The sequence below is a fragment of the Penicillium hordei genome (genome assembly GCF_028827395.1).
Source record: "Penicillium hordei strain IBT 12815 chromosome Unknown utg000003l_segment0_segment0, whole genome shotgun sequence".
NCBI classification, from domain to species: domain Eukaryota; kingdom Fungi; phylum Ascomycota; class Eurotiomycetes; order Eurotiales; family Aspergillaceae; genus Penicillium; species Penicillium hordei.
This window is the reverse complement of record NW_026623144.1, coordinates 194,089-219,760: the sequence shown is the minus strand read 5'-3', so window position 1 is coordinate 219,760 and position 25,672 is coordinate 194,089. Positions and strand designations below refer to the sequence as shown.

Sequence of the window (25,672 nt, the reverse complement as noted above, 5' to 3'; positions counted from 1 at the left end):
AGTATTTGATCTTTTTACTCCATTTTTTTTGTCTGTATTTCTACGTATATAAATTTGTCTTTTGATGTGTTTTTTTTTTATAAAATGAAGTTGTCAAAAAATAAAAAATAAAAAGGAGATACAAATCAAGAATATCAAAAAAAGAAAATACCAGGGCCGGGAAGCAAACCCGGAGAAAAAAGGTACACAACATATATGTGTGGATATAGTATACATAGCACAGGCACAGTAACCATGTGTCCATGCCGTTGCCTATCATCAGGATCCACATTGCCTATTTCTGTCTAGTTTGGTAATATAAATACATAGACCAAGAGAATTCAGGGCTCTGATTATTCTATAAACCATTGTACTTTGATAAATTACACTGATAGGGATTTCGGAGGAGCACGGCGCGAGTCTCAAGTTTCAGAAAGTCCCTCATCAGCAATGCTACTGCAGCTATAGTGGGGCCATACGCATACTGTAGGGATAATGTACATATATAGATACATGTAATTTATTATACAGTACAGTAGTCCTCTGAAACTAGCCATACATCCTGCATGCAGTATGCATCACCGGGGTATGGATGAGATGGGCCTCCGTCGGTCTCCGACTCAAATCTCTGAGCGAAAGGCTTGTTCGTTCTTAGCCATTGCCGATCGTTGCTTGCTTTCTTTCATGCAGTTTGCGTCCCCCGAACAGGGTCTGGATGAGGCGCTTCGGATATTGTGTCTTAACTCCGCCCGAGCTGCATCGTTCTCCACTAGTGATCAAAGACCTATCTATGGGATTACGTTAGGGGTTGGCTAGCGGCGTAGCTTACTGTAGAAGGGCTTCTTTATTCTATTTCAGGCTTATCTTACTTGGAGTTCACCAACCCTCTCAACTCACTACCAGCTAAGCCCGTCGACCCCCCGATCGTAGCAACGCGTCGAACATAAACACAACATCTTTGAAAACAATCGAACTACAAAAAAACACTTCATCATGGCGGAACCGACTCCCCCCACTGAGCTTGGACGCCTACGCGTCCTCTCGTCTACCGCCGGTGTGCGTGTCTCTCCTCTACAGCTGGGTGCCATGTCTATTGGCGAGGCCTGGGCTGGCATGATGGGCTCCATAAACAAGGATTCCGCATTCAAACTTCTGGATGCATTCTATGAGGCCGGTGGAAATTTCATTGATACTGCCAGCGTCTATCAAAACGAGCAGTCGGAACAATGGATTGGTGAATGGGTCGAGGCTCGACAAAACCGCGACTCGCTAGTGCTAGCCACCAAATTTAGCATGGACTATCGTAGCCATGCTATTGGCAAGGGCCCCCAGGCGGCTAACTTTGCGGGTAACTCCCGCCGTAGTATTCATGTTGGTGTCCGCGATTCGCTAAAGAAGCTACGTACTAACTTTATTGGTGAGTCTCTAACTCCCTAGTATCGTTGACCTATAAGCTCCCCTTTCTGACTTATATCACCTCCTTTAGATATCTACTACGTTCACTTCTGGGACTTTACCACCTCGATCAAAGAGGTTATGGATGCCCTCCACATTCTCGTCGAGCAGGGCAAGGTTCTATACCTAGGCGTATCCGATACCCCCGCCTGGATTGTGGCCGCTGCCAATACCTACGCTATCGACCACGGAAAAACTCCCTTTAGCATCTACCAGGGACGTTGGAACCTTCTTAACCGCGACTTCGAGCGCGATATTATCCCTATGGCCCGTCAATTCGGCATGGCTCTTGCACCGTAAGTGTCTAATTATCCCTTTAATTCTAATAATTAACAACTAACCTATGTTATAAATAGCTGGGATGTCCTTGGTGGAGGTAAGTTCCAGTCTAAGGCCGAGCTCGAGCGCCGTAAGGCTGCTGGAGAAGGGCTGCGTGCCTTCGCCGGCCGACCTCCCTACCAGACCGAAGAAGAGATCAAAGTCAGTGAGGCTCTGGCAGAGGTGGCATCCGAGCACGGCATCGACTCCGTCACCTCCGTCGCACTAGCCTACGTTATGTCTAAGGCCGGCAACGTGTTCCCTCTGATCGGCGGCCGCAAGATCGAGCACCTCAAGGATAATATCCAGGCCCTGAGCCTCAAGCTGACCCAGGAGCAAATCGAGCATCTAGAGAGTGTTAAGCCCTTCAACCCCGGCTTTCCACATAACTTCATCCCCGCAGACCCGAATGTTACTGGTTCGTCATTCCTGATTGGGCGGACCAACGCCATGAAATTTCCCAACGCCCAGAAGCCGACCTCTCTATGAGAGACCACTACTAGCGGCATGATGCTCTACCTATACGCGATTTTTGACTAGTGATGATAGGATAGGCTACAATGATAGAGATGCAACTACCAATGATAGATTCTATTAGTTGATAATGTCTAACTAAGGAGAAAAGAGAGAGTAGGGGACGATAGAAGATAGTAATCATAGAGGTCCTACGGGTTACGTCGTAGGTCACGTGACTATTAGACCTAATACCCCCCTTTAGGACTAACTATTACGTACTAGCTAACTATGACCAGTTAGCTAGTACGTAATATATTGAAGACCGTCTCGAATCAAGTTTCGAGTCACCGACAAACAACATATCTTCCGTTAGTACCGGGAAGAAACCCGTTCGGGAATAGGTTACTCTACCTATAGAGGACCCCGACTCTAACGTTAAACGAGATAATACTATTACGGAATAGAAGCGAAAGATCAATAAACTTAAATATAACCTTAAAAAGGTTATAGACTAGCTTAGTCACTTAGGTAAAAGAAGCGGTAGTAAGTTTAGCGAGGTCGACGATTACCTCGAGTAGATTAAGGCTTAAGTTAATATATCTATATCTATTAGTACTATCTAGGCACTATAATTGCCTAAGGCTAAGTTCTTTAAAGGAAACCGAATTAAACTTCGAGGATTCCTTACTTAGATAGATATATACCTCGATATAAATAGTACTAAGATACCTAATAAAGCCGGTAAGGTGATTTTTATATTAACCTACTTACGCGGCTAGGTATAGGATTAGTTCGAACCTTATATCCGTAATTATTATAGAAAGAAACCTAAAGAATAGTCGGATACTACGATAAATATCTTTAGCGAGTATCGTAATTTCCGTCGATACCTTAAAAATACGTTCGGAGATATCGACGTAGCGAGAATAGCCTAGAAAAAGTTATAACGAATTCGACAAACCGGAACTATATTAAGCTATACCTCTAAGTTCTTAAAAATTATTTCTTACTTAGATTAGCTAGATAGAGTATACCTTCCTTACTTCGAAGCTAGAATAAAATCCGATATTAAGGATAAACTAGTGAGATCCTAGAAGCCTATTTCCTATATATATAGCACTATTGGTCCCTATACGGGACCCTACGGGCCCGCACCGGACTGTTTCTACGTCTATAGGTACTATAGTACTCTATAGATAGTAGTATTTAGTAGTTAGAAACCCTAAGTAATAGAAAGTATACGATCCTTTCGAAGTTATATCTAGTAGTATATTAGTATAGGCTATCTTCTACGATAAGCCTAGGGAGGTATAAGACGGTACCGTCTATACCTAAACGTAGTAAGAACGGTTCTAACCCCCTTTTATACTATCCCGATAACGATCTAGCGGACCTCTAAGGCTAGGTATAAAAGAAGTCTTTATAACTATCTCTCTCTCCCTCTCCTTTTCCCTTACCGGCTACCTTTCGTACTCGTTATACCTCTACAGCCGGCCTTAGGGACGTTTGTCCTAGAAAGATAGAGAAAAACGGAGATAGGGAGATAACCTACCCCTCCGAGATATAGAGCGGGCCTATATACGGTAAAACGCGGGAAGTAAAAAAACCGCGTAGGTACGCGCGGGAGAGATCGAGGCTATAAAGACGCCGATATCGGCTAAATACCTAGTAAGATCCGTATTTAGACGCTATTATAAAGTATTAATAGCCTTCTAACCTAATAAGAGGAATAAAAGGATATAATATTACTTCCTCTAAGAAAGAAACTAACTCGCGCGAAATTAACTATATCTAAATAGACCCCCTAAGGAACTACCGAGGCCTAATTCTAGACTAATCTTCTAGTAGAGGTTAATATAGCTCTCGATCTACTAGATATAGAAGAACGAAATATCTTTCTCTATATATACTTTAGTATAGACTATTAATAGGTTAACCCCCTAGTCGAATAGGCCGCGAATCGGGTCTAGTCCCTCCGGGCGGAATAAGCTAAGTCCGCGCGATTTATAATAGCCCTTATAGCTATTAAAATAACGCCTTAGGGACCTAATATATCTCTTAAAGGAGAATAAATATCTATAAATATCTATAAATAGCCTCTAATAATAGCGACCGGTAGCTTCTAGGCTATAAATAAGGATATCTATAGGAGGTTCTTTAATAACCTCTAAGTAATCGCTAATTATAATAACGCTATCCTCTATAATACCGCCTATAAATAGATATATAATTATAACTAGTACTTCTCGGAGCTAGTAAGACTTACTAGGTATAACTCCCCTAATAAGGTAAAGATACTCTATACCTTAGATAAACTAATAAGAACTATATAGTAACGACTAGAGTAATATAAGAAGTACTATAACCTATTTAGGACCGATAATTTCTCTATATAGGCTATCTTTAAAAAATAGCTTAAATAGGAATTTATAGAATACCTATTTACCGAGAAACTTTATAAGCGCTATAAAATATTTAAATAGAGTAGTTAGTCTATTTAGGAATATACCGCTAACTAGTAATAAGTTATCTCCGACTTTAATTAGGATATTCCGGACCTAATACTCGTCTAATATTTTATTATAAGAATAAAGATTATATACTATATTAAATAGGTAAAGGAATAGGACTAACTAAAGATAATTAAAGACGTTATCTTCTATTTCGCCTAATATAAATAAGGCCGAGCTATCGCTTAGAGATATAAAGGCCCTATAGCTTAATACCCTAACGCTATAGATATCGATAAGATTATTAATATAATAGAAATATAATCTATATAGATACCCCTAGACCTAATAGAGATACGCGAATATTATAATTATAGGAAAAAGGGATATTTAGCCTATATATACCGAAAACTAAAGATAGAGGAAACTAAATAGAAGTAAAAGGCTACTTTCGAACAATTTTAGTAACTATCGAAAAACTAATATAGCTATATAATATAAAAGCCCTTATCGGCCGCTTTTAAAAAGCTCCTAAGCTACTATAACTTAACGTAGACGATATTCTCGACCCTTATTACCCTATAAATACCTATATATACGCCTAGCCGGAGCCTTCGACTTACTAACGAGAGAAGGGGGAGCTACTATCTCTTCTAGTCTCTTTAAACGTATTAAGCGTGTTGGCACTTTAGCAGATATAATATTATAGCCTATAATTAGGTTATAATATTTTAGTAGGGAAGTGGTATTAGGTAATCTTTATAGCTTATATAATTATATTATATAAGATATAAAGGGTTATACTTAGCTAGAATAGGAATTAATATAAGAGGTAGAAGTCAAGTTGATTGTTATTATGCTTATATTATTATAACATACTAGCTAAGCAAGGAATTTCGATTCCTTATATAGCTAGTTAGGAGGCAATTATGAGATAATGTAATATCTCATAATATTATAATATGACTTCACTATATATGGCAAATATCATAATATAACCTCACTATATATAGCAGATAATAGTAAGTCATAATATAGTTTACCATATATCATATATCTAAGGATCACTTAGATAGTACCGGTAAAATATATATAGGCTCCTTTCCCATCATAATAACATATATATACCATAATATATATCCTATATATATATTATATAATACTATTATACTAACATACCCCCTTAATCCTTATAATGATTATAAGGATTATTAGCATATAGTATATATATATATATATAGTAGGTCCTTATATAGTATCTAGATTAGCTAGATCTATTAAGGCCTTATATAAGACATTATTAACATTCTTTGTTAAGAAGTCAGCTAGCATATATTTAGAAGGTATCTAGTTTATAACCACTTTTCCTTCTAATATAGCTTGTCTTATAAAATAGTATATAATTTCAATATACTTAGAGCGCTTATAGAATTCTAGATTTTCAGCTAATTTCTTAGCTAAATCACTATCAACTAAGATAGTAAGCATACTTTTTGTATACCCTAGATCTAGCTCTATATTTAATAAATTAAACATATTAGCTAGATATATAGCTTCCTTAGTAGCCTCTTTCAGAGCCATATATTCTACTTCGCAGCTACTAAGGGCTATAGTCTTTTATAGTTGAGAATTCCAGCTTATAGGGTTATTTAACCCTATACTAGGGCTTAGGCTAAAAATATAGCTAGATATAGACTTTCTTAGGTCTAAATCATTACCCCAATCTAAATCAGAATACCCTTTAATATATAGGTTATTACCTAAGCAATTATATACTAATCCTATATTAGGATAGGCTAATAGATATTTCCAAATCCTATTAAGGGCTATAAAATAGTCCTTACTAGGATTACTTATATATCTAGTATAGTATATAGTAGCAAAGGTTATATCTAGCCTAGTTTTAAGGGCTAAATAGAGTAAAGACCCTATTTGTTTTTAATATTCTTTAATATTATTAGGGCTTACTTTAGTAATATTTTTCTTCAATTTTAGCCCCGGCTTACCCGGTATTTTAATAGGCTTATAGCTAGGATTATTATATATAGAGAACTTAGTCAATAGTTTCTCTATATATCCCTTTTAGTCTATATATAGTATCTTAGTCTTATAGTTAATAGTTATACTATTACCTAAGAATATTAATACTATACCAATTTCTTCTATCTTTATATAGTAGCTAATTTTAGCTACTATATTATATATATAGCTTAAATCTTTATATATTACTAATATATTATCAACGTAATATATTAGTATACATTTGTCCTTAGGGTTTATATATATACCTTTATTATATATAAAAACCTTAAAGCCAAATTTAGCTAAAATAGTAGATAGATATTTATACCAAAGCCTAGGGCTTTATTTTAGACTATATAATACTTTCTTTAAATAGCAGCATTTTTTAGGATTATTATATACTCCTATAGGTAGGATAGTATATATATTAGCATCTATATTAGTATATACAAAGGCATTTTTAACATCATATTATAGCACGTACTAGCCTTTATTAACAGCTATTATTAACATTAGATACTATAACTCAGTTCTATATATTGTAGAAAAGGTTTCTAGGAAATTAACCCCTAGCTTTTAGTGAAATCCCTAAATAACCTACCTAGCCTTATATCTAATAGTCTTATTACTATTAGTAATATAGTCCTTATCCGGATTAGGACTATTTATAGGTTTCTTTTTAAAAACCTATCTACCCCTAATAGGGGTTATATTAGGTAGTATATCTATTATATCGTAGGTTCCTTATTTTTCTAATTCTTTAACCTTAGCTAGGCAAGCCCTTTACTATTCGTCCTTTTCTAGACTATTTATAGCTTCTATATAGCTATTAGGTTTAGATAATAGCGAGGTAGTTAGTAGGAACCTACTATCTATATTAGTCTCTATAGAGCTAATATAGTTAGTTAGTATAGTATCCTTTATAATATATAATATAGGTATTTGCACTTCTACCCTATGATTAAGGTTAGCTACAATTCTAGAGGTATCTCCTCTAATTATTACCTTATTACTATTATTATTAGGATCTATACTAATTTCTTTAGAGCTTATAAGCTCATTTTTAGGACTTTTATTATAGAGATTTATATTTCTAGGCAGTTTCTCTAGAAATTTATTTTTATATATAGTGACATCCCTTAACTATAGGCATTTTTGCCTATTATAGTCCTATAATTTATAGTAGTTATATTTACTATAACCTACTAATATAGCTTCCTCCTTTCTAGGAGATAGCTTAGTTTGATAGTTATTAATATAATAATAAACTAATAAGCCCTAAGCTTTAATATTAGCTATATTAGGTTCTCTCCTATTTAATAATTTATATAGGGTTTTAAACCCTAAAGCCTTATATAGAGTCCTATTATATATATAGGTAATAGCCTAGAGTACTTCTCCCTATAGATAATTAGGGCTTTTAGATTGAATAAGTACAGCTCTTACCTTATTAAATAGGGTAAGGTTAATTCTTTCAATTAGTCCGTTTGATTCCTTAGTATAACTAGGAGTAGTTATATAGTTAATACTATATCTAGATAGGGCTAATTGGAAGTGCTTATTAATATACTCTCTACCTTTATCGGTAAAGAATTGCTTAATTTTCCTATTTTTAGTATTCTCTATTAAGGTCTTAAAATCCTCAAATACTTTATAAGTATTATCTTTAGAAAATAGTAAGGTAATCTAGAGATATCTAGATTTTTTATCTAGGAAAGTAATATAATACCTATATTTATTATAGGTAGGTAGTAGAGGTCCACCTAAATCACTATATATCCTATCTAAGATATTATACTTAGTAGGATCATCTGATTTCCTATATATATATCTATTATCCTTAGATAATAGATATACCTTATATTTCTCTTTAAGGAATACCTTAATATTATCTAGGGTTATATTAATCCCTAGGGCTTTAAATAGGATAACTTTTAAGGGCTATATATTTATATACCCTAATCTAATATACTACTGTTTAATAGTATTAACTATACTATTATTAGTAATTTCTTTAGGAATATAACTATTAATACTAACTAGCTTACTAAGGTAATTAGTCTTAGTAGTCGTTATAGTAGTATTAATATTCCTTTTTAATATAGTAGCTTTTATATAATATAGGCTATCTTTCTTATTACCTATAGCAACTATTTTCTTTAAAGGTATATATAAATATACTTTATTTCTTATAAATAGAGCTATTAGATCTTCTAACTAGTATATACTAATAAGGTTAATACCTAGATTAGGTATATAATAAACATTCCTTAATAAGTATATATATCTAGTACTAGATTTTATATATATATCACCTTTATAGGTTACTTTAATAGTATTAGCCTTACCCTACCTAACTAAGGTAGTAGTAGGTTCGTAATAGGAAAAGTATTCCAATTTATATATAGTACTAATAGTAGTAGCACTATCAAGAATAAAGTCCACTTTTTCTTTTATAGGGATCAACCCTATATTATCTAGTAGTACTTTAGTTAATACTATAGTACTATATAATAGGAGAGGATATACCTCTTCTACTTTATCTCCTATATCTAGTAATTAATCACTAGCCGTTATAGAGGGTTGGTTTTTAATACTAGTATATAGTTCTTAATCTAATCTAATTACTAGATCAGAGAGATTAGATAATATATCTATATCTTTAGTAGATTTAGGAGTATCTACTATATTAGATATAGTCTAATCTTACATTTCTTACTCTTTAGGAATCTTAGGGCTAGTCTTAGGCTTAGTATTTCTAGCTTTATATAATTCCTTAGTAGCAGAAATCGGGGGTTTTATAGTCATTTTAGCCCTTTTACCTTTCGGAACCTATCCCTTAGGTACTAGATTAGGAAATAGTAGCCAGTACGTCTTAGTACTATAAGTAGTAAGTTTATAATACTAACAGTATCTCCCTTTTAAGGGCCTATTTTTATATGACTTTTTATACCGGTTATTATACTTAAGCAGTATAATATTAGTATAATAACTACCCTTAGTAGTATATACTTCTCTACCCCTAGCTTTATCAATTAGGCTAGAGAATAGGGATTCAATAGTATATATATTAGGGTCATTTCGTAATAACTAGGTTATATTTTGAATAAACCCGTTATAGTCTATATTAAGACTATTAAGAACCTAGGCTATAACTACCTAATTAGGTAGTTTAATACCTTTCCCTTTTAGGTCATCTACTAGGGTTTTAACCTTATTAAGATATTCTTCCATTAAATAAAACTCACTCAATATAGTATTAAAGAAATCTTTTAGGGTTAAATACTTAGTAGTAAAACCCTTAGGGTTATATAGGGCTTCTAAACGAAGCTAGGCTTTATAGGCACTCTCTATATCTTTCAGATATAGTAGAGATCTATCTTTATAATAAAGCTTTAAAATAGATATAGCTTTATTATTTTTTACGCTAGTAGAGGCAACCTCTATAGGCGTATATAGGTCTTCTTTTATTAGGGCAGCCTTAACCCTAATAGACTATATAGTATAATTATCAGATCCCCGTAGCTAGGGAAGGAATATCTTATCTAGCGAGGCTATAATAAGATATAATACTATATATATACTAAAGAGTATATATAATAGTATAGTAATATAACTATATATAGTATATACTATATATAGTATATTAACGTAATACTATATACTAATAATAGTATATAATATATAGTACTATAAATAGTATATTAATATACTAATTATAGTATATCGGAGATCGTTCGGAGATAACTTAGAGATATCTCGGCTTCGATCTTACTTCGGTAATTGTTCGGAAATAACTCGGTTGACTAAATATTTCCTATTTAGGAAATAAGTAGCAAGCCGGGCTCATAACCTATTGGCACTTTAGTAGATATAATATTATAGCCTATAATTAGGTTATAATATTTTAGTAGGGAAGTAGTATTAGGTAATCTTTATAGCTTATATAATTATATTATATAAGATATAAAGGGTTATACTTAGCTAGAATAGGAATTAATATAAGAGGTAGAAGTCAAGTTGATTGTTATTATACTTATATTATTATAACATACTAGCTAAGCAAGGAATTTCGATTCCTTATATAGCTAGTTAGGAGGCAATTATAAGATAATATAATATCTCATAATGTTATAATATGACTTCACTATATATGGCAAATATCATAATATGACCTCACTATATATAGCAGATGATAGTGAGTCATAATATAGTTTACCATATATCATATATCTAAGGATCACTTAGATAGTACCGGTAAAATATATATAGGCTCCTTTCCTATCATAATAACATATATATACCATAATATATATCCTATATATATATTATATAATACTATTATGCTAACAAAGCGATTCGCTAATATTCTATTAGAGAGAGATCTATATAAGGGGTACTAATATTATTTATATCTATATACTCCTTAATAGCGGGGTAAGCGAAATCTTTATCTTACCTCGTATCCTTAAAGATTTAAACGAGTAATTATAGGTCCGAAAACCGAAGATACCCTTACTAATTATAATTATTAATAGTAAGCGACTAAAAATAAATAGATTTATACTCCTCTTAGTTAAAATCGGAGACTAGGTAGGACGGATTAAAGCCTAGATACTCTAAATAAAATATAATATAATTTTTAGCTAGGACTTCCTCCGCGCTAAGAACCCCTAGATCGATTAGTATACCTCTACTATAACCCTTATAGGCCTAGATTATAGTATAAGCGTTATCTACCTAATAAATAATACCTAAATAGTTATAGAGGGAAATATATATACTAATCTAATCTTAATACGATATATATAGCGGCTCTTATAAAAAAAGAACTATAAAGCTTATCTTTTTATAATCTATCTAATAAAGAATAAACGCGAAAAAGAAGGCTTAGAATTACCTTAGTATAACGATCCTAAGATATAGTAAATCCTCGCGAAATATAAGGATTTATTCTATATAGAACTACCTATAGCCCTTCTACTAGAATATAATATAATATATAAAATCTATATAGGGATAAATAACCCTATTAATATTAATATATACAGACTCTCTACTAAAAAGCTTAATAAGTAAGCTAAATAAGTTAAGGAACTAATCCGGAAGGGCCTAATTTACTAATCTAGTAATACGTAGGGTTTTCCGGTAATATTTATATAAAAACTATAAGGGAAATAGAGGATATATATTAACTATTAAGCTTTAAACGATATAATAGAGAAGAACGGCTACCTACTCCTATAGATTTAGGAACTTCTAGATATTATTAGAGATATATAGGTCCTATTAAAAATCGACCTTATAGCCGGATATTAGTAAATTTATATAAAGGAGCGATCTATTAAAAAGACTACGTTTAATACTATCTAAGGTAAATATAAATAGCTCGCGATACTATTCGGGTTATATAACGCTCCTACGATCTTTTAATCGATAGTAAATAATACTTTATAGCCTTTACTAGGCTATAACGTTATAGTTTACCTCGACGATATCCTTATATTCTCTAATTTACTAGAAGAATATAAGAAATATATTAAATAAGTACTAATACTCCTAAAGGAGTAAGAACTATACGCTTCGCCTACGAAATATATATTTATAACCTATAAGCTAGAATTCTATAGTTATATTATTAGAAATAAGAGCGTCCGCCCTCTTCCTACTAAGGTTAAAGCTATATAGGACTAGCCGTAACCGAAAACTATCTATAATATCTATTAATTCCTCGGACTAGCTACCTACTACTATAAGTTTATCTATAGCTTTTTAAAAATTTATATACTATTATATAAACTCCTAAAAAAGAGCGATAGTACCCTTTAGAAATAACGCTTCTACCCTATTATCTAAATAGAAGCTTATAAAAGCGCCTTCTAGAAAGTTAAAAATCTTCTTACGTCTATATTAGTCCTAAAATAGCTAGACCGAAATAAATTATATATTATTAAAACGGACGCTTTAGAATAGGCCTTCGGAATAGTCCTAATATAGGAGGATAACGATAAGAAGCTATATCTAATCGTATATAATAGCCGAAAACTCTATAGAGCGGAACTAAACTACCCTATATATAAAAAAGAGCTCCTAGCTATTAAGGAAGCGATCTATATATAGGATAGATATATCGATAGGGATTATTTTAAGACTATAATTATTACTAATAATATATACTTATAGTACCTAAATACTATAAGAGAGTATAGTAAGCGCTTTATATAGTAGGTCGCTAAATTTTAGTAATACTAGTTAATTATACGATACTATAAGAGTTTAGAGAATATCGTTATAGACGCTATTAGCCGCCGCCTAGACCTAATTAGAACTATACCGGCTAATATAAGTCTCGAACGACCTATATAGGATACGTACCTCGTAACTATAGTATTAGTTTAAGGCGTCTTTAAGAAGGAGTAGCTAATAGCTACGATTAGATTCTTAAAGAATAGTATAGAATTAGATAATAACGCTATTAAGAGAGCTATAAAGAAATACGCTAATTAACTTAGCCTCTAAAGTATATATATATTTATATAAGCCTCGCCGGAAGAAAACTAGAAATTAATCTTTATATATAAGGACGGCGTTACCTCTCTATATCTAGAATACCCGTTTCGTATTAAATTATTATAAAACGCCTACTATAAGTTTAGATACCTCGGTTTCCTAGGCCTAAATAGTATTATCCGCCCTTAAGGATAGTAGCTATTAATCCGGGTAGATATTAAGAAATCTATAAAAGACTATATAAACTACTAAGTATTATAGGGATCTTATAAAGGCCTCGAATAGGAAGCGGCCTAATATATAGTAACGAGTAGAATCCGCCCCTTTAAATAATAGGGTATCGACTTAATTAGACCGCTTCTAGCTATATCTAATAGAAACCGATAGATTATTATAGTAATCGACTATATAATAAGCTAGCCTATCGCGTAAGCGGTACTAGATACTACTAAAGAGACCTTCGCGGAATTCTTATTCCGCGATATATATATATATTATAGCGCGTTTTATAAACTAATCTTAGATAATAGTATAAATCTCCTTTCGGGCGTAGTATAGTACTTTATAGGCCTTCTTAGAGCTTATTATAGGACTACTATACTATACTACCCCTATATAAATAGTAAGATAGAGAATTTTAATAGACTAATTAGCTATATATTTATAAAGTACCTTATAGATAAGCTTATAAGGCTATAGGATAAATATCTTATAAAAGTACTATTCGCTATATATATATAGGAATATACTATTATAAAAAAAAGTCCCTACTTTCTAGTTTATAGCGTATATCCTTATATCGCTATAGATAGAGATAGCTAGATAGGGACCTAAACGAAGATAGATAGGGATAAGTAAATATAATAGCTCGCGGACGCCTATTTAAAAGCGAATAAGCTCCTACTTATCTATATAATTAAGAAATAGAAAATCTATAATTTAGCGGTTATAAAGATAAGCTTTAAACCGGACGACTAGGTCTTAGTATAAAACGAAGTAAAATAGAAGTTTAAGAGTATATAGTTCGGCCTATATAGAATAGTATAAGCCTATCTATTTAGGACGTATATATTTATAGAACCGAACGGACGTATTCTATAAAACCTTATTAATAGAGCGAGACTAACTAACGTAAATATCGGAGAGGACTTTAGTTTATAGGTCTTATTAGTAGGCTATTCGGCTTTATAATAGGCTAGGTAGAAGATTAGCCGCCCTAAAGAGCTTTATAAGATCTTTAATAAAGTAGAACCCCCTCTACTAATATATATAGACCTATCTATATTTATATAGGAAGAATAGTAGGAATTTAGGTACTTAGAAGCCTATATAAAATTCCTAGGGGAGGAAGATATAGCTAAATATATTATTATAAAGATATAAGTAGCCGTATATAAGAGACGGAATAGAGAAACTATTAATAAGATATCTAAGTAAGGCCCGCTAGGTATCGATAAGTAGGACTTAAAAGCGAATAACTATAAATCTAAGGATTTATATCTATATAAATCCTTAGGATACGAATTAGTAAAGAACGTTTATTAAGAGCCTAAATAGGGCTTAATCTAATTAGTACGCTTATTTATAGTCGTTATTCTACCCCTATTAAGAGAAATCTAGAAAGATTATAGCTATATAAATAGGAATCCGGAATAATAGAATTATATTTTTTACTAATAAATAGTAAAAGAAGCTATCTAAAAAGGGTAAGCTTAAAATAGGGCTTAAATATAAGTATAAAGGTACGAAAACCTCGAAAAAGAACTAATATATAGTAAAAAGGGGCGTAAAATCCCTAGAAAAAAATCGTAACCTCTTATATAAACCTATACGCTTACTTAGCCTTATTTAAGATATTACTAGAACCTAAACTTCTATTATCGGACTCCTCTTTAGAGGTTTTATCGTCCTTTAATTACTAACCCTTAGAAATAGCTACTTTATATATTATACTATAATTACTAAGGACCCGCGTATATACCTTATAGAGATATTCGAAGATATTTATATACTAGAGTTTATTAGCGGTATAGTATATTATAGGCTAGTCTAAAGGGGTCTAGTATAGGGTAGAATCGAAGATTAGGCTTAAATAAGGCTTTATATCTATCTAGCTAGAGAGATCCGGAATCTCCTTAGACTTCTTTTTCTTCTTTATAGTCTTATTCTTAGCTACGGGAGAGTTAGTAGTAATATACTTCTTTACGCTATTACCTAGAGTTATAGGGGCTTTAATAGCCTTTCCTATATCCTTATTTATATCTTTATCTCCGCCTATAATCGGAGCCGGAACGCTAGCTTTAGCCGCGCTAATAATCGGAGCTATACTAGTACTAATAGCCTTAGCCTTTTTAGTAGCTTTATAAGCGGTCTTATAATAGGCTAACTTAGGCTCCTTTAGGAGGATACTATTCCGCTAGAAGATATATATAAGACTATATACCTATCGAGGGGTATTAGAAAGTTTACTAAAGGCGCCTATACTTATTAGCGATAACTAAATAAGGAAATATAGGGCTAAAAGGACTTATAAAGAGTATACTTATTCGCGGCGCCTAAATATTAATAGTAAGTATACGCTAAGGACTACTAGAAGCCCGAACCGACTAAGAATATAACCTAATAAGAGTCGAATAGACTATTTCCGCGAGCGTAAGGATTATAAGCTTCTTTAGAAGGGGCTTTATAACTAACGAGCTATCCTAAGGCCGCCCGAGTATTAATAAGCGAAGATATATAAGGAGGCTTATTTATACGCTAGTCGAGAGAGGTTCTTTATAGATCTATATAGGCCTATAACTAGTCTATTATACTTCCGGAAAGGCGAGAAAGAATAGGAAACCTATTAGTATCTAACCTATTTCCTAAAAAGGGAACTATTAGCCTCTATATAAATACTACTTAGGGACGTTAATATATACTAGTATCTACTTAGGCCGCTAAATAGGCCGCGGCGGTAGGAAGGGTTAATAAAATATATAACTAACTACCGGCGCTACTATACGTCTCTATAACCGGAGGTATAGGAGCTATCTAGGTAACTACTATAAGAGCCCTAGGCCTAGCCGGAGTCTTAACCGCCTTTATATTATTACTATTATCGTTACTAATTATAACTACTTTTATACTAGCGCTACTACTACCGGCTATACTATTACTACTAGCTATATTAGTATTATTACTACTAGCTATACTATTACTACCGGCCGTACTATCGCTACCGGCTATACTAATACTACCGTTACTACTACTAGCGCTATTATCTCTACTTATACCTCTAAGTACCTTAGAAGGGCTCGAAAGGGAAGGGAAATTACTCTAGATACTTAACGCCTTCTATACGTTCTATAACGCTATATTTATAAACGATTAGCCCTATACGCCGTTTACTAAAGTATCTACGATTAGAAGGCTTATATTAGTAATATTAATAGGACCGGCCGGGTCTAAATTATCGGTTAGGGCGCGTATTTTAACCGCTTACGTCTCGATCCGGGTAGCTATAGTAAGTTTAGAGTCCTATAGACTTAGTTCCCCCTTATAGTATATCTTTATAATAGCTAAGGCTTAATTAGGTCCTACTATAATACTAGGCTCTAAATAACCCTATACGACTATAGAAAAGGCCTATATAATCCTAAAAGTATTATTAGACGCCGAGAGATAAGTTCTATAATATATTCTTAATAAAGATAGATTTTAAATAGGGTCGAAAAGGATAAAAAAGAATAGAAAGTAATAAATTAAAGAGAGAGAGAGAGAGAAAAAGAGAAGTAGGCTAGGAAGAAATAATAAGTACCTCCTAAAAAGGGACGCTTTTACTTATAGAAACGATAGGTAAGAGCCCTAAAAATAATCTTTAGACTAAAATAGGTCGATTTTATATTTTAAAGGGTCTACCTTTATCTACCCTATATCGCTACCCCTCTTACTTACTCTTTAAGAGGTTACTTTTACTCTCTTACCCCTTATAAAGCCCTTTATTACCTAAAATAGGGCCCTAGGACGATAAAATAGCTCTCTAAAGCTCTTTATAAAGCTATTTTTAGAAGATTACTAAGAAATTTCCTTTATTTTATACGTCTATAACCATACGTATCTAGACGGACGTAATTATAAACTATTACTCGTTAAAGTTTACTTCTAGGCTTAGAAACCTACTTACGTAACCCGCTCGGAGAAACGGAGGACCGGTTTCCGCTTAGTAGGGGAGGATAAGATCCTAGAAGCCTATTTCCTATATATATAGCACTATTAGTCCCTATACGGGACCCTACGGGCCCGTACCGGACCGTTTCTACGTCTATAGGTACTATAGTACTCTATAGATAGTAGTATTTAGTAGTTAGAAACCCCAAGTAATAGAAAGCATGCGACCCTTTCGAAGTCATACTAGTAGTCATTTTTCTTAGTATAGGTGAATATAAAGTAGCATTTAATACTATCTAGATAGAAGTAAGTTAACTAGATATATCTATTATAGGCCGGCTGATTCTATACTAGGTCGAAATAGATCCTTCTAAATATACTATATACTTAGCCTATCTTCCGGCGAGAGATCTATCTCGGTATATCTACTAATTAATAAGCTTTATATACCTACTTCTCGTTCTTACTAGGGTTACTTTTAATAGTAATACCTTCTATTATCTCTGCTAGCTTCTTAATACGCTACTAGCCGATATAGCCTAGGCGTCTATACTAGGTTTAAATCGATGCTTCTGCTCTTAGTTCTTAAGCTAACTTCTTAGCCTTAGTTATAAATACTAAGTCCTTAGGTTCGAGTTTAGGATACTAAAGATCCTTCGGTTAGGTTAACTAGGATAGCTTTATATCCTAATAGACTTTGAAAATCGGTTGTCTATCTTTAGACTTAATATAGTCCCTTCTAAAGTTTATTATAAGACCTCCTTTTATTATCAACCTATAGGATATTAGATTAGTATAGAAATTAGGAGAGTATCTAACGTTATATAACTCTATCCTTACTACCTTTCTACTATTAGGACTAATACTATAGATAACTATAGTGCCTACCCCGTCGATTTTCGTCTCTATATCTCCTATCTATACGCTACTCTATACGTCCCCGAAAGTCACAAATAACTCTCGATTGTTATAAATATATATTTATACTCTAGTATCGACTACCTAGCGCTTTCGTACGGGCTATATATCGTCGATTTAGGTCTAGTTTTAGGTAGATATAACGGTAGTAGAGACGTTAATATACTTACTAGCTAGTAGTATAGTTGCCTATACTATACTAGGTACTATCTTACTAGCTACTATCTTGCTAGCTACTATCTTGCTAGCTGCTAGACTAGCTACTAGACTAGCTTAGGGTATAGGTTTAGAGGAGAAGAAGCTATAACCTTGGTTTTCAAAAGCGGTATTCGCTTGCTCTATTGCTTTTACCTTTTAACGTTTCTTATTAACCTAGGCTTTCTAGGCGGGGTTAGCTTTTATTACTTTCTCCTATTTGTCCTTAGTACCTTAGTTTCTTATATATAAAGGCGGCTTATTCTTATCGAATACGTCCTAATATTTCTAAGCTAGATACTAGCCATTACTCTAGCTATATAGATAGGGTCTATTAAAAAGCTAGGTTTTAGGCTTAGCTTCTTTATAACCTTACTATATCGAAAATATAGCTCTAGAAATGCCTCTCTAGTTAGTAGCTAGCTTACCGTAGGTGATTCTCTAGTAAGCTCTATATCGGTTAAGAAGCTCGGTAAACGTTTGTTAAGAGATACTCTACAAGTCAGGGTAGGTGCCTGTCAATCAGGTAGGAGAAGGTAACAAGATAGGTGGTTCCAAAAGTCAAAGACTGTTTCTTGAAGAGCCGTCAGGCTTCCTCCATATGGTCCAATTTATATACAGTCTCCCCACATTGATAGCGGGAGGAAATGTGACACGTGGAGCGGGGTCTCGTTTCCGCGGGGAACCCTTCTCGGAAGGATAGGGAAACATAGGCGATCCCCTTCCGGAGAGGTCAAACCTCCTATAGGCCTGAGGCACCAATCTGGGAATGGCCTCACGTCTAATTATATCGTAACAACGTTACCTTATCTACTTTATCTTATAGTCTTAGGGTCTATATTTTATAAAACCTAGGGGATATTACTAAGATAGTATCTAGGAACTAAGTTAGAGTATTATCTACTTCCGGTATTTTCGCTCTCTTATACCTTACCTATACGGTCTTCTAGTTTAATAACTACTTGTCGATATCGGTATTCCGGTCTAATCCTCGATCTAAGGTACGCTAAAGCTAACGAAGCCTAGCTATATTTATTAGATTATACTCGGCGGCGAACCGTTATCGGAGGTTACGGAGGAGGTTATATAGGGTCTTAAAGTCGATAATAAACGGTTAGTAGTTAGTATAGACGCTATTCCGAATAGCTATTACTACTACGTTTAGTCCCTTCTTCTACTAGATATAGGCTACATTATTATTAGCCTATTCTATCTATAGTATCTTATATATATCGATCTATTAGTCTTTATACTATATTTATACTTCTATAATTAAGATAACTTTCTTAGGTACTACTAGTAGCTCTAGTCTCTTATTATTACTAGGATTATATAGCTCCTATACGTCGAATTGCACTACAATCGATTTAATATTAGCTAGCTATATATCCTATATCGTTGTATCCTTTAGTATAACGCGAGAGGATATACCCGCGGAGAGGTATTTAGCCATTTGATATTCGTTATCCTTTATAGATAGGCTTCCGATTCTTGATTTAGGGGTTGGTTTAGGGGTTAGCTTCGGCGACGGGGGTGACGATACAATATCACTTTGACCTTAATTCGACGATAGCTAGGTTTAATAGAACGATTCCGGGCTTATAACTAACGGAAAGCTGGTATACGAACAATATATGGTATAAATGACTAATATTGACAACTCTAACTAACTAAAATGATAAAACCCGCTATTTCAACAATCTGTGCGGACCATAATGACTAACTATAATATGCACTTTTGTATGGTATGCCTGGTACCTAATGTTATATGATGTTTCCGGTATATTACCTGGTTTCTACCATGTATTCGGACTTAGTATTCGACAATTCGTTTAAAAGGAGGAGGTTAGTCCTAAAGGGGGGTGTTGGATCTAGTAGTCACGTAGTATAGCACGTAATCCTATATGCCGTAGGACCTCTATGATTGCTATCTCCTATCGTCCCCTGCTCTCTCCTTTCCCCTTAGTCAGTCATCATAACTAATAGAATCCATCATTGGTAACTGCATCTCTATCATTGTAGCCAGTTCTATTATCAATAGTGATCTAGGAACGCCAGATACGCTTCCTAGAATAGATCAAACTATCCCAGAGATACTAATAGAAAGCCCTACGAACTATCACGATAATAAAGAAGCTAAAGAGCTTATAGGATATCTCGAAGGAAAGATATGGCCTAGTAGACTAGACCAGCACCTTATTAATACAATTAAGGAAGGCGACGACCTAATAGGATGCCCTTACGAAAATTCTACTTACGTATATAAAGGATATACGCGATACCTAGGATATAGTAAGATAGCTAGTATTATATACTACGACGAAACGTATACTATTTATAGGTTAGTAAAGTTAGATTACGGTATCGAACCGAGACTACTATAGTAGATAAAGAAGCTATAATAGACGAAAGAATACTAGGGAATTTAGTATAATAGGCGCTAGATATACGATTATAAGGATCGACTAATAATATATCTAGCGGTAATAACGTTAGGAATATATATTAAGTTATATACGATCCTACCTATAAGAAAGGTATAGACTCTTATCGATTCGGGAGCTACTAATAACTTTATAAACCTAAGGTTTAAGGAAGATCGATAAGTTACGACCGAACCTCTATTATACGTAATACTAGTCGTAGGACTCGATAGAGAAGTACTCTTAGGAGGAGTTAGCGAGGAAACTATTATATTATCTATATCTATCTATAGATACCTAGAATTAATACGGTTTAATATCTTAGAAACGGGAGATTACGATATCGTTTTAGGTATTCTATAGCTTAAGAAGTATAACCCGAGTATTAGTTCCTTAATCGCTTAAAAGGACTTAGGCTACTATAAGGCCCTACGCGGTATTAGCTTAGTTAAGACCCGATTATTAACGTTAGACTATTTAAGGAGTATTAAGGTAAGTATACCTTAAACCTATCTAACCTAACTATAACTAGTTAGCTAGTATATAATATATTAAAGACCGTCTCGAATTAAGTTTCGAGTTACTAATAAGTAATATATCTTCCGTTAGTACTAGGAAGAAACCTATTTAGGAATAGATTACTCTACCCGTAAAGGACCCCGACTCTAACGTCGAACGAGATAATACTATTATAGAATAGAAGCGAAAGATTAATAAACTTAAGTATAACTTTAAGAAGGTTATAAACTAGCTTAGTTACTTAGATAAAAAAAGCGGTAGTAAGTTTAGTAAGGTCGACGATTACCTTAAGTAGATTAAGGCTTAAGTTAATATATCCGTATCTATTAGTACTATTTAGATACTACGATTACCTAAGGCTAAGTTCTTTAAAGGAAACCGAATTAAACTTCGAGGATTCTTTATTTAGATAGATATATATCTCGATATAAATAGTACTAAGATATCTAATAAAGCTAGTAAGGTAATTTTTATATTAACCTACTTACGCGGCTAGATATAGGATTAGTTCGAACCTTATATCTATAACTACTATAGAAAGAAATCTAAAGAATAGTCGGATACTACGATAAATATCTTTAGTAAGTATCGTAATTTTTATCGATACCTCGAAAATACGTTCGGAGATATCGATATTATAAGAATAGCCTAAAAAAAGTTATAACGAATTCGATAAACCGGAACTATATTAAGCTATACCTCTAAGTTCTTATAAATTATCTCTTATTTAGATTAGCTAGATAGAGTATATCTTCCTTACTTCGAAGCTAGAATAAAATCCGATATTAAGGATAAACTAACGCGGATATATTAGCTAGAAGAGCTTAATTAACTTATTAAGATTATAGTTAAGATCGATAACTATAATAGTAAGCGAAAGAGGGAACGATATAAAATAGAATTATAGAAGTATAAAAAGATATATAGCTTTAACCGATTTAGTAGACGCTATAAGAAGGCGATACTATAGGATAACAATCTATATAGCCTAAGGCTAATAGAGTTAGACGCTACTTATAATAAGTAAAAGGAGTATTATAATAATAATCTTTACTTTACCTATAGGAAACTAAGATACCGCGCGAAAGAATATAAATAAAAGAAACTATACGAAAAACGGTAATATATATAGGCGATATATAAAGTATTATAAGCGATCTAAGAGGGAAAAGCTATTACTAATATAAGTACTAGCGCCGAAGGAATAAACGCTAGTTAGGAATACTAGGAGGAAATATACCTTAATAAACGATAGGGCGACCTAAGAGGGTAGATTAGGACCCTTATCGATAGCTTTAAAAGTAGAAGGTAAGTCGCTATAGACCTAAGAAACGAACTCTTAGAAGATTTTATAGCTAGATATAAGGGCCTAAGCCTAGAAGAGATAATAGCGGGCAATCTATATATTAAAGGGTTAGCCGACGAGCTAGAACTCGATTATCTAGAAATCGATTAGGATATAGTAGAAAGTTAAGGGTAGATATAATATATACCCTAGGTACTAATCTAGGACCTAATAAGACTTATAGCTAGAGAGGACCTTAGTTAGCGGTCGTAAGACCTACTAGGACTAGAAACTATAGTTATAGGAATAAAGGAGTCCTAGGACCTTAAGTATCTTACGATTAATAATATAGGGTCTATAGAGATATAGAACCCGATCCCTAGAGCTAATAGTAATCTAGGAACGCTAGATACGCTTCCTAGAATAGATTAAACTATCCTAGAGATACTAATAGAAAACCCTATAAACTATTATAATAATAAAAAAGCTAAAGAGCTTATAGGATATCTCGAAAGAAAGATATAGTCTAGTAGACTAGACTAGTACCTTATCGATATAATTAAAGAAGGCGACGACCTAGTAGGATACCCTTACGAAAATTCTACTTACGCGTATAAAGAATATACGCGATACCTAAGATATAGTAAGATAGCTAGTATTATATATTACGACAAAACGTATACTATTTATAGGTTAGTAAAGTTAGATTATAATATCGAACTAAGACTACTATAGTAGATAAAGAAGCTATAATAGACGAAAGAATACTAGGGAATTTAGTATAATAGATATAAGATATACAATTATAAAGATCGACTAACGATATATCTAGCGGTAATAACGTTAGGAATATATATTAAGTTATATACAATCCTACTTATAAGGAAGGTATAGACTCTTATCGATTTAGGAGCTACTAATAATTTTATAAATCTAAGGTTTAAGAAAAATCGATAAGTTATAACCGAACCCCTACTATATATAATACTAGTCGTAGGACTTAACGGAGAAGTACTTTCGAGAGGAGTTAGCGAAGAAACTATTATATTATTTATATCTATCTATAGATATATAGAATTAATATAATTTAATATCTTAAAGATAGGAGACTACGATATTATTTTAGGTATTCTATAGCTTAAGAAGTATAACCCGAGTATTAATTAATAGTTAGGATATATCTTATTTAATAGATATATATATATAGAGATATACGACGAATATAAGATATATCGATAGAAGTCTACCTAAAAAAACGAGTATAGTAAGTAGTCCTAAAGTAAGAGGACTAGAGTATTAGTTATAGGCGTTACCCTAGATACTATAGAACAATTACTAGATATATCCGACTAGGAGTTAAAGGACTATATAATAATTAAATATAAAAAGCTATATATAACTAGCGACGTACTTAGGATTCCGGAGGAATATTAGGAGTTTATAGATATTTTTATAGTACCGGCCGATAAAGTATTACCGAAATATAGATCCTTTAATTATAAGATTAATACTATAGAGAGTACTAAACTAACTTTTATACCTATTTATTAGTTATTATAAAAGGAGTCTAATATACTTAAAGAATATATCTAGGAGAACCTATAAAAGAGATATATCTAAGTTTTAAAGTTAGCGGCTAGATATCCTATTATCTTTATACTAAAGAAGGATAGGAGTCTTCGACTTTATATAGATTACCGATATTTAAATTTAATTACTATTAAAGACTAATACCTACTACCTTTAATTAATAAGATATAAAATAGGATTAGATATACTAAGTACTTTTTAAAGTATAATATTACTAATACCTACTATCGTATTAGGATTAAGCTAGACTATAAATAGAAAATAGTATTTAGAACTAAGTTCGGATATTACAAATATAAGATTATATCTTTCGGCCTTACTAACGTACTAGTAATATTCTAACGCTTTATCTTTAAAGCGATTAAGGAATATTTAGATATCTTTATTATTATATATCTAGATAATATTTTAGTCTTCTTAGAAATACTTAAAGATTATATTAAATATAATAGACTTATATTATAGAAGCTAAGAGAAGTAGAAGTTACTCTTAAACTAAAAAAATATAAATTCTATATTTAAGAAACGACTTTCCTCGGATATTATATTATCCCTAAAAGACTAAAGATAGAAGAAAATAAGGTTAAAAGTATTATAAAATAGCCGATACCTAAAAATATAAAGGAAGAATAATAATTTCTTAGTCTAGTTAATTATTACCGAAAGATTATCGATAGATATATTAAAGTTATATTAAGACTCTACTATCTTACTAAGAAAGATTAAAAATTTATATAGGATAAGGTAGTAGATAAATCGTTCTAGGACCTTAAAGAACTCTTTAATAAAGAAATAATTATAGCTACGTTTAGCTATAACCGACTAATTATTATAGAAACTAATATATTAGACTACGCTCTAAAAGTAAGACTAATATAACTAGGAACTAATAGTAAGTACCGACTAGTTATATTTTAGTTAAGAAAAATAGTTCTAGTAGAACTTAATTATAATATATATAATAAAGAATTATTAGCTATAGTATTAGCGTTCTAAATCTAGAGAGTATATCTAGAAAGAGTAAAGTATATAGTAATAGTTAAAACTAATTATAAGAATCTTATATTCTTTACTATAATAAAGAAATTAATAAAACGATAAGCGTAATAGACCGAAACCCTTATATAATATAATTTTAGAATCGAATACTATAAAGAGATAGAGAATAGATAAGCCGACGCTTTAAGTAGACGACTAGATTACGAACTAGGAACTAAGATAGCGGATCCTACTATATTAAGATAAAACTCTAATAGTACTATTTTATATAATAAGTAGTTACTAGCTATAATAATAGAAGTTAAGGATAATAACTTCTTATAGAAAATTAAAGATATATTAGAGGAAGATACAATTAATTAACTTATCGAAAAAAGTAGAAAACTTACTAAAGACGACTAAGA

At 32.6% G+C, this 25,672-nt stretch overlaps 1 protein-coding gene across 1 annotated transcript; it reads left to right on the top strand.

Moving 5' to 3' along the window:
* Positions 1–972: 972 nt before the first annotated feature.
* On the top strand, positions 973–2,241 carry N7537_005317 (Aldo/keto reductase; the record flags this gene model as incomplete). The annotated part of the gene is made up of 3 exons (XM_056896374.1): positions 973–1,396; positions 1,466–1,730; positions 1,791–2,241. The coding sequence occupies 3 exons, from the start codon at positions 973–975 to the stop codon at positions 2,239–2,241; spliced, it is 1,140 nt and encodes a 379-aa protein (XP_056752159.1).
* Between the last annotated feature and the right edge of the window lie 23,431 nt (positions 2,242–25,672).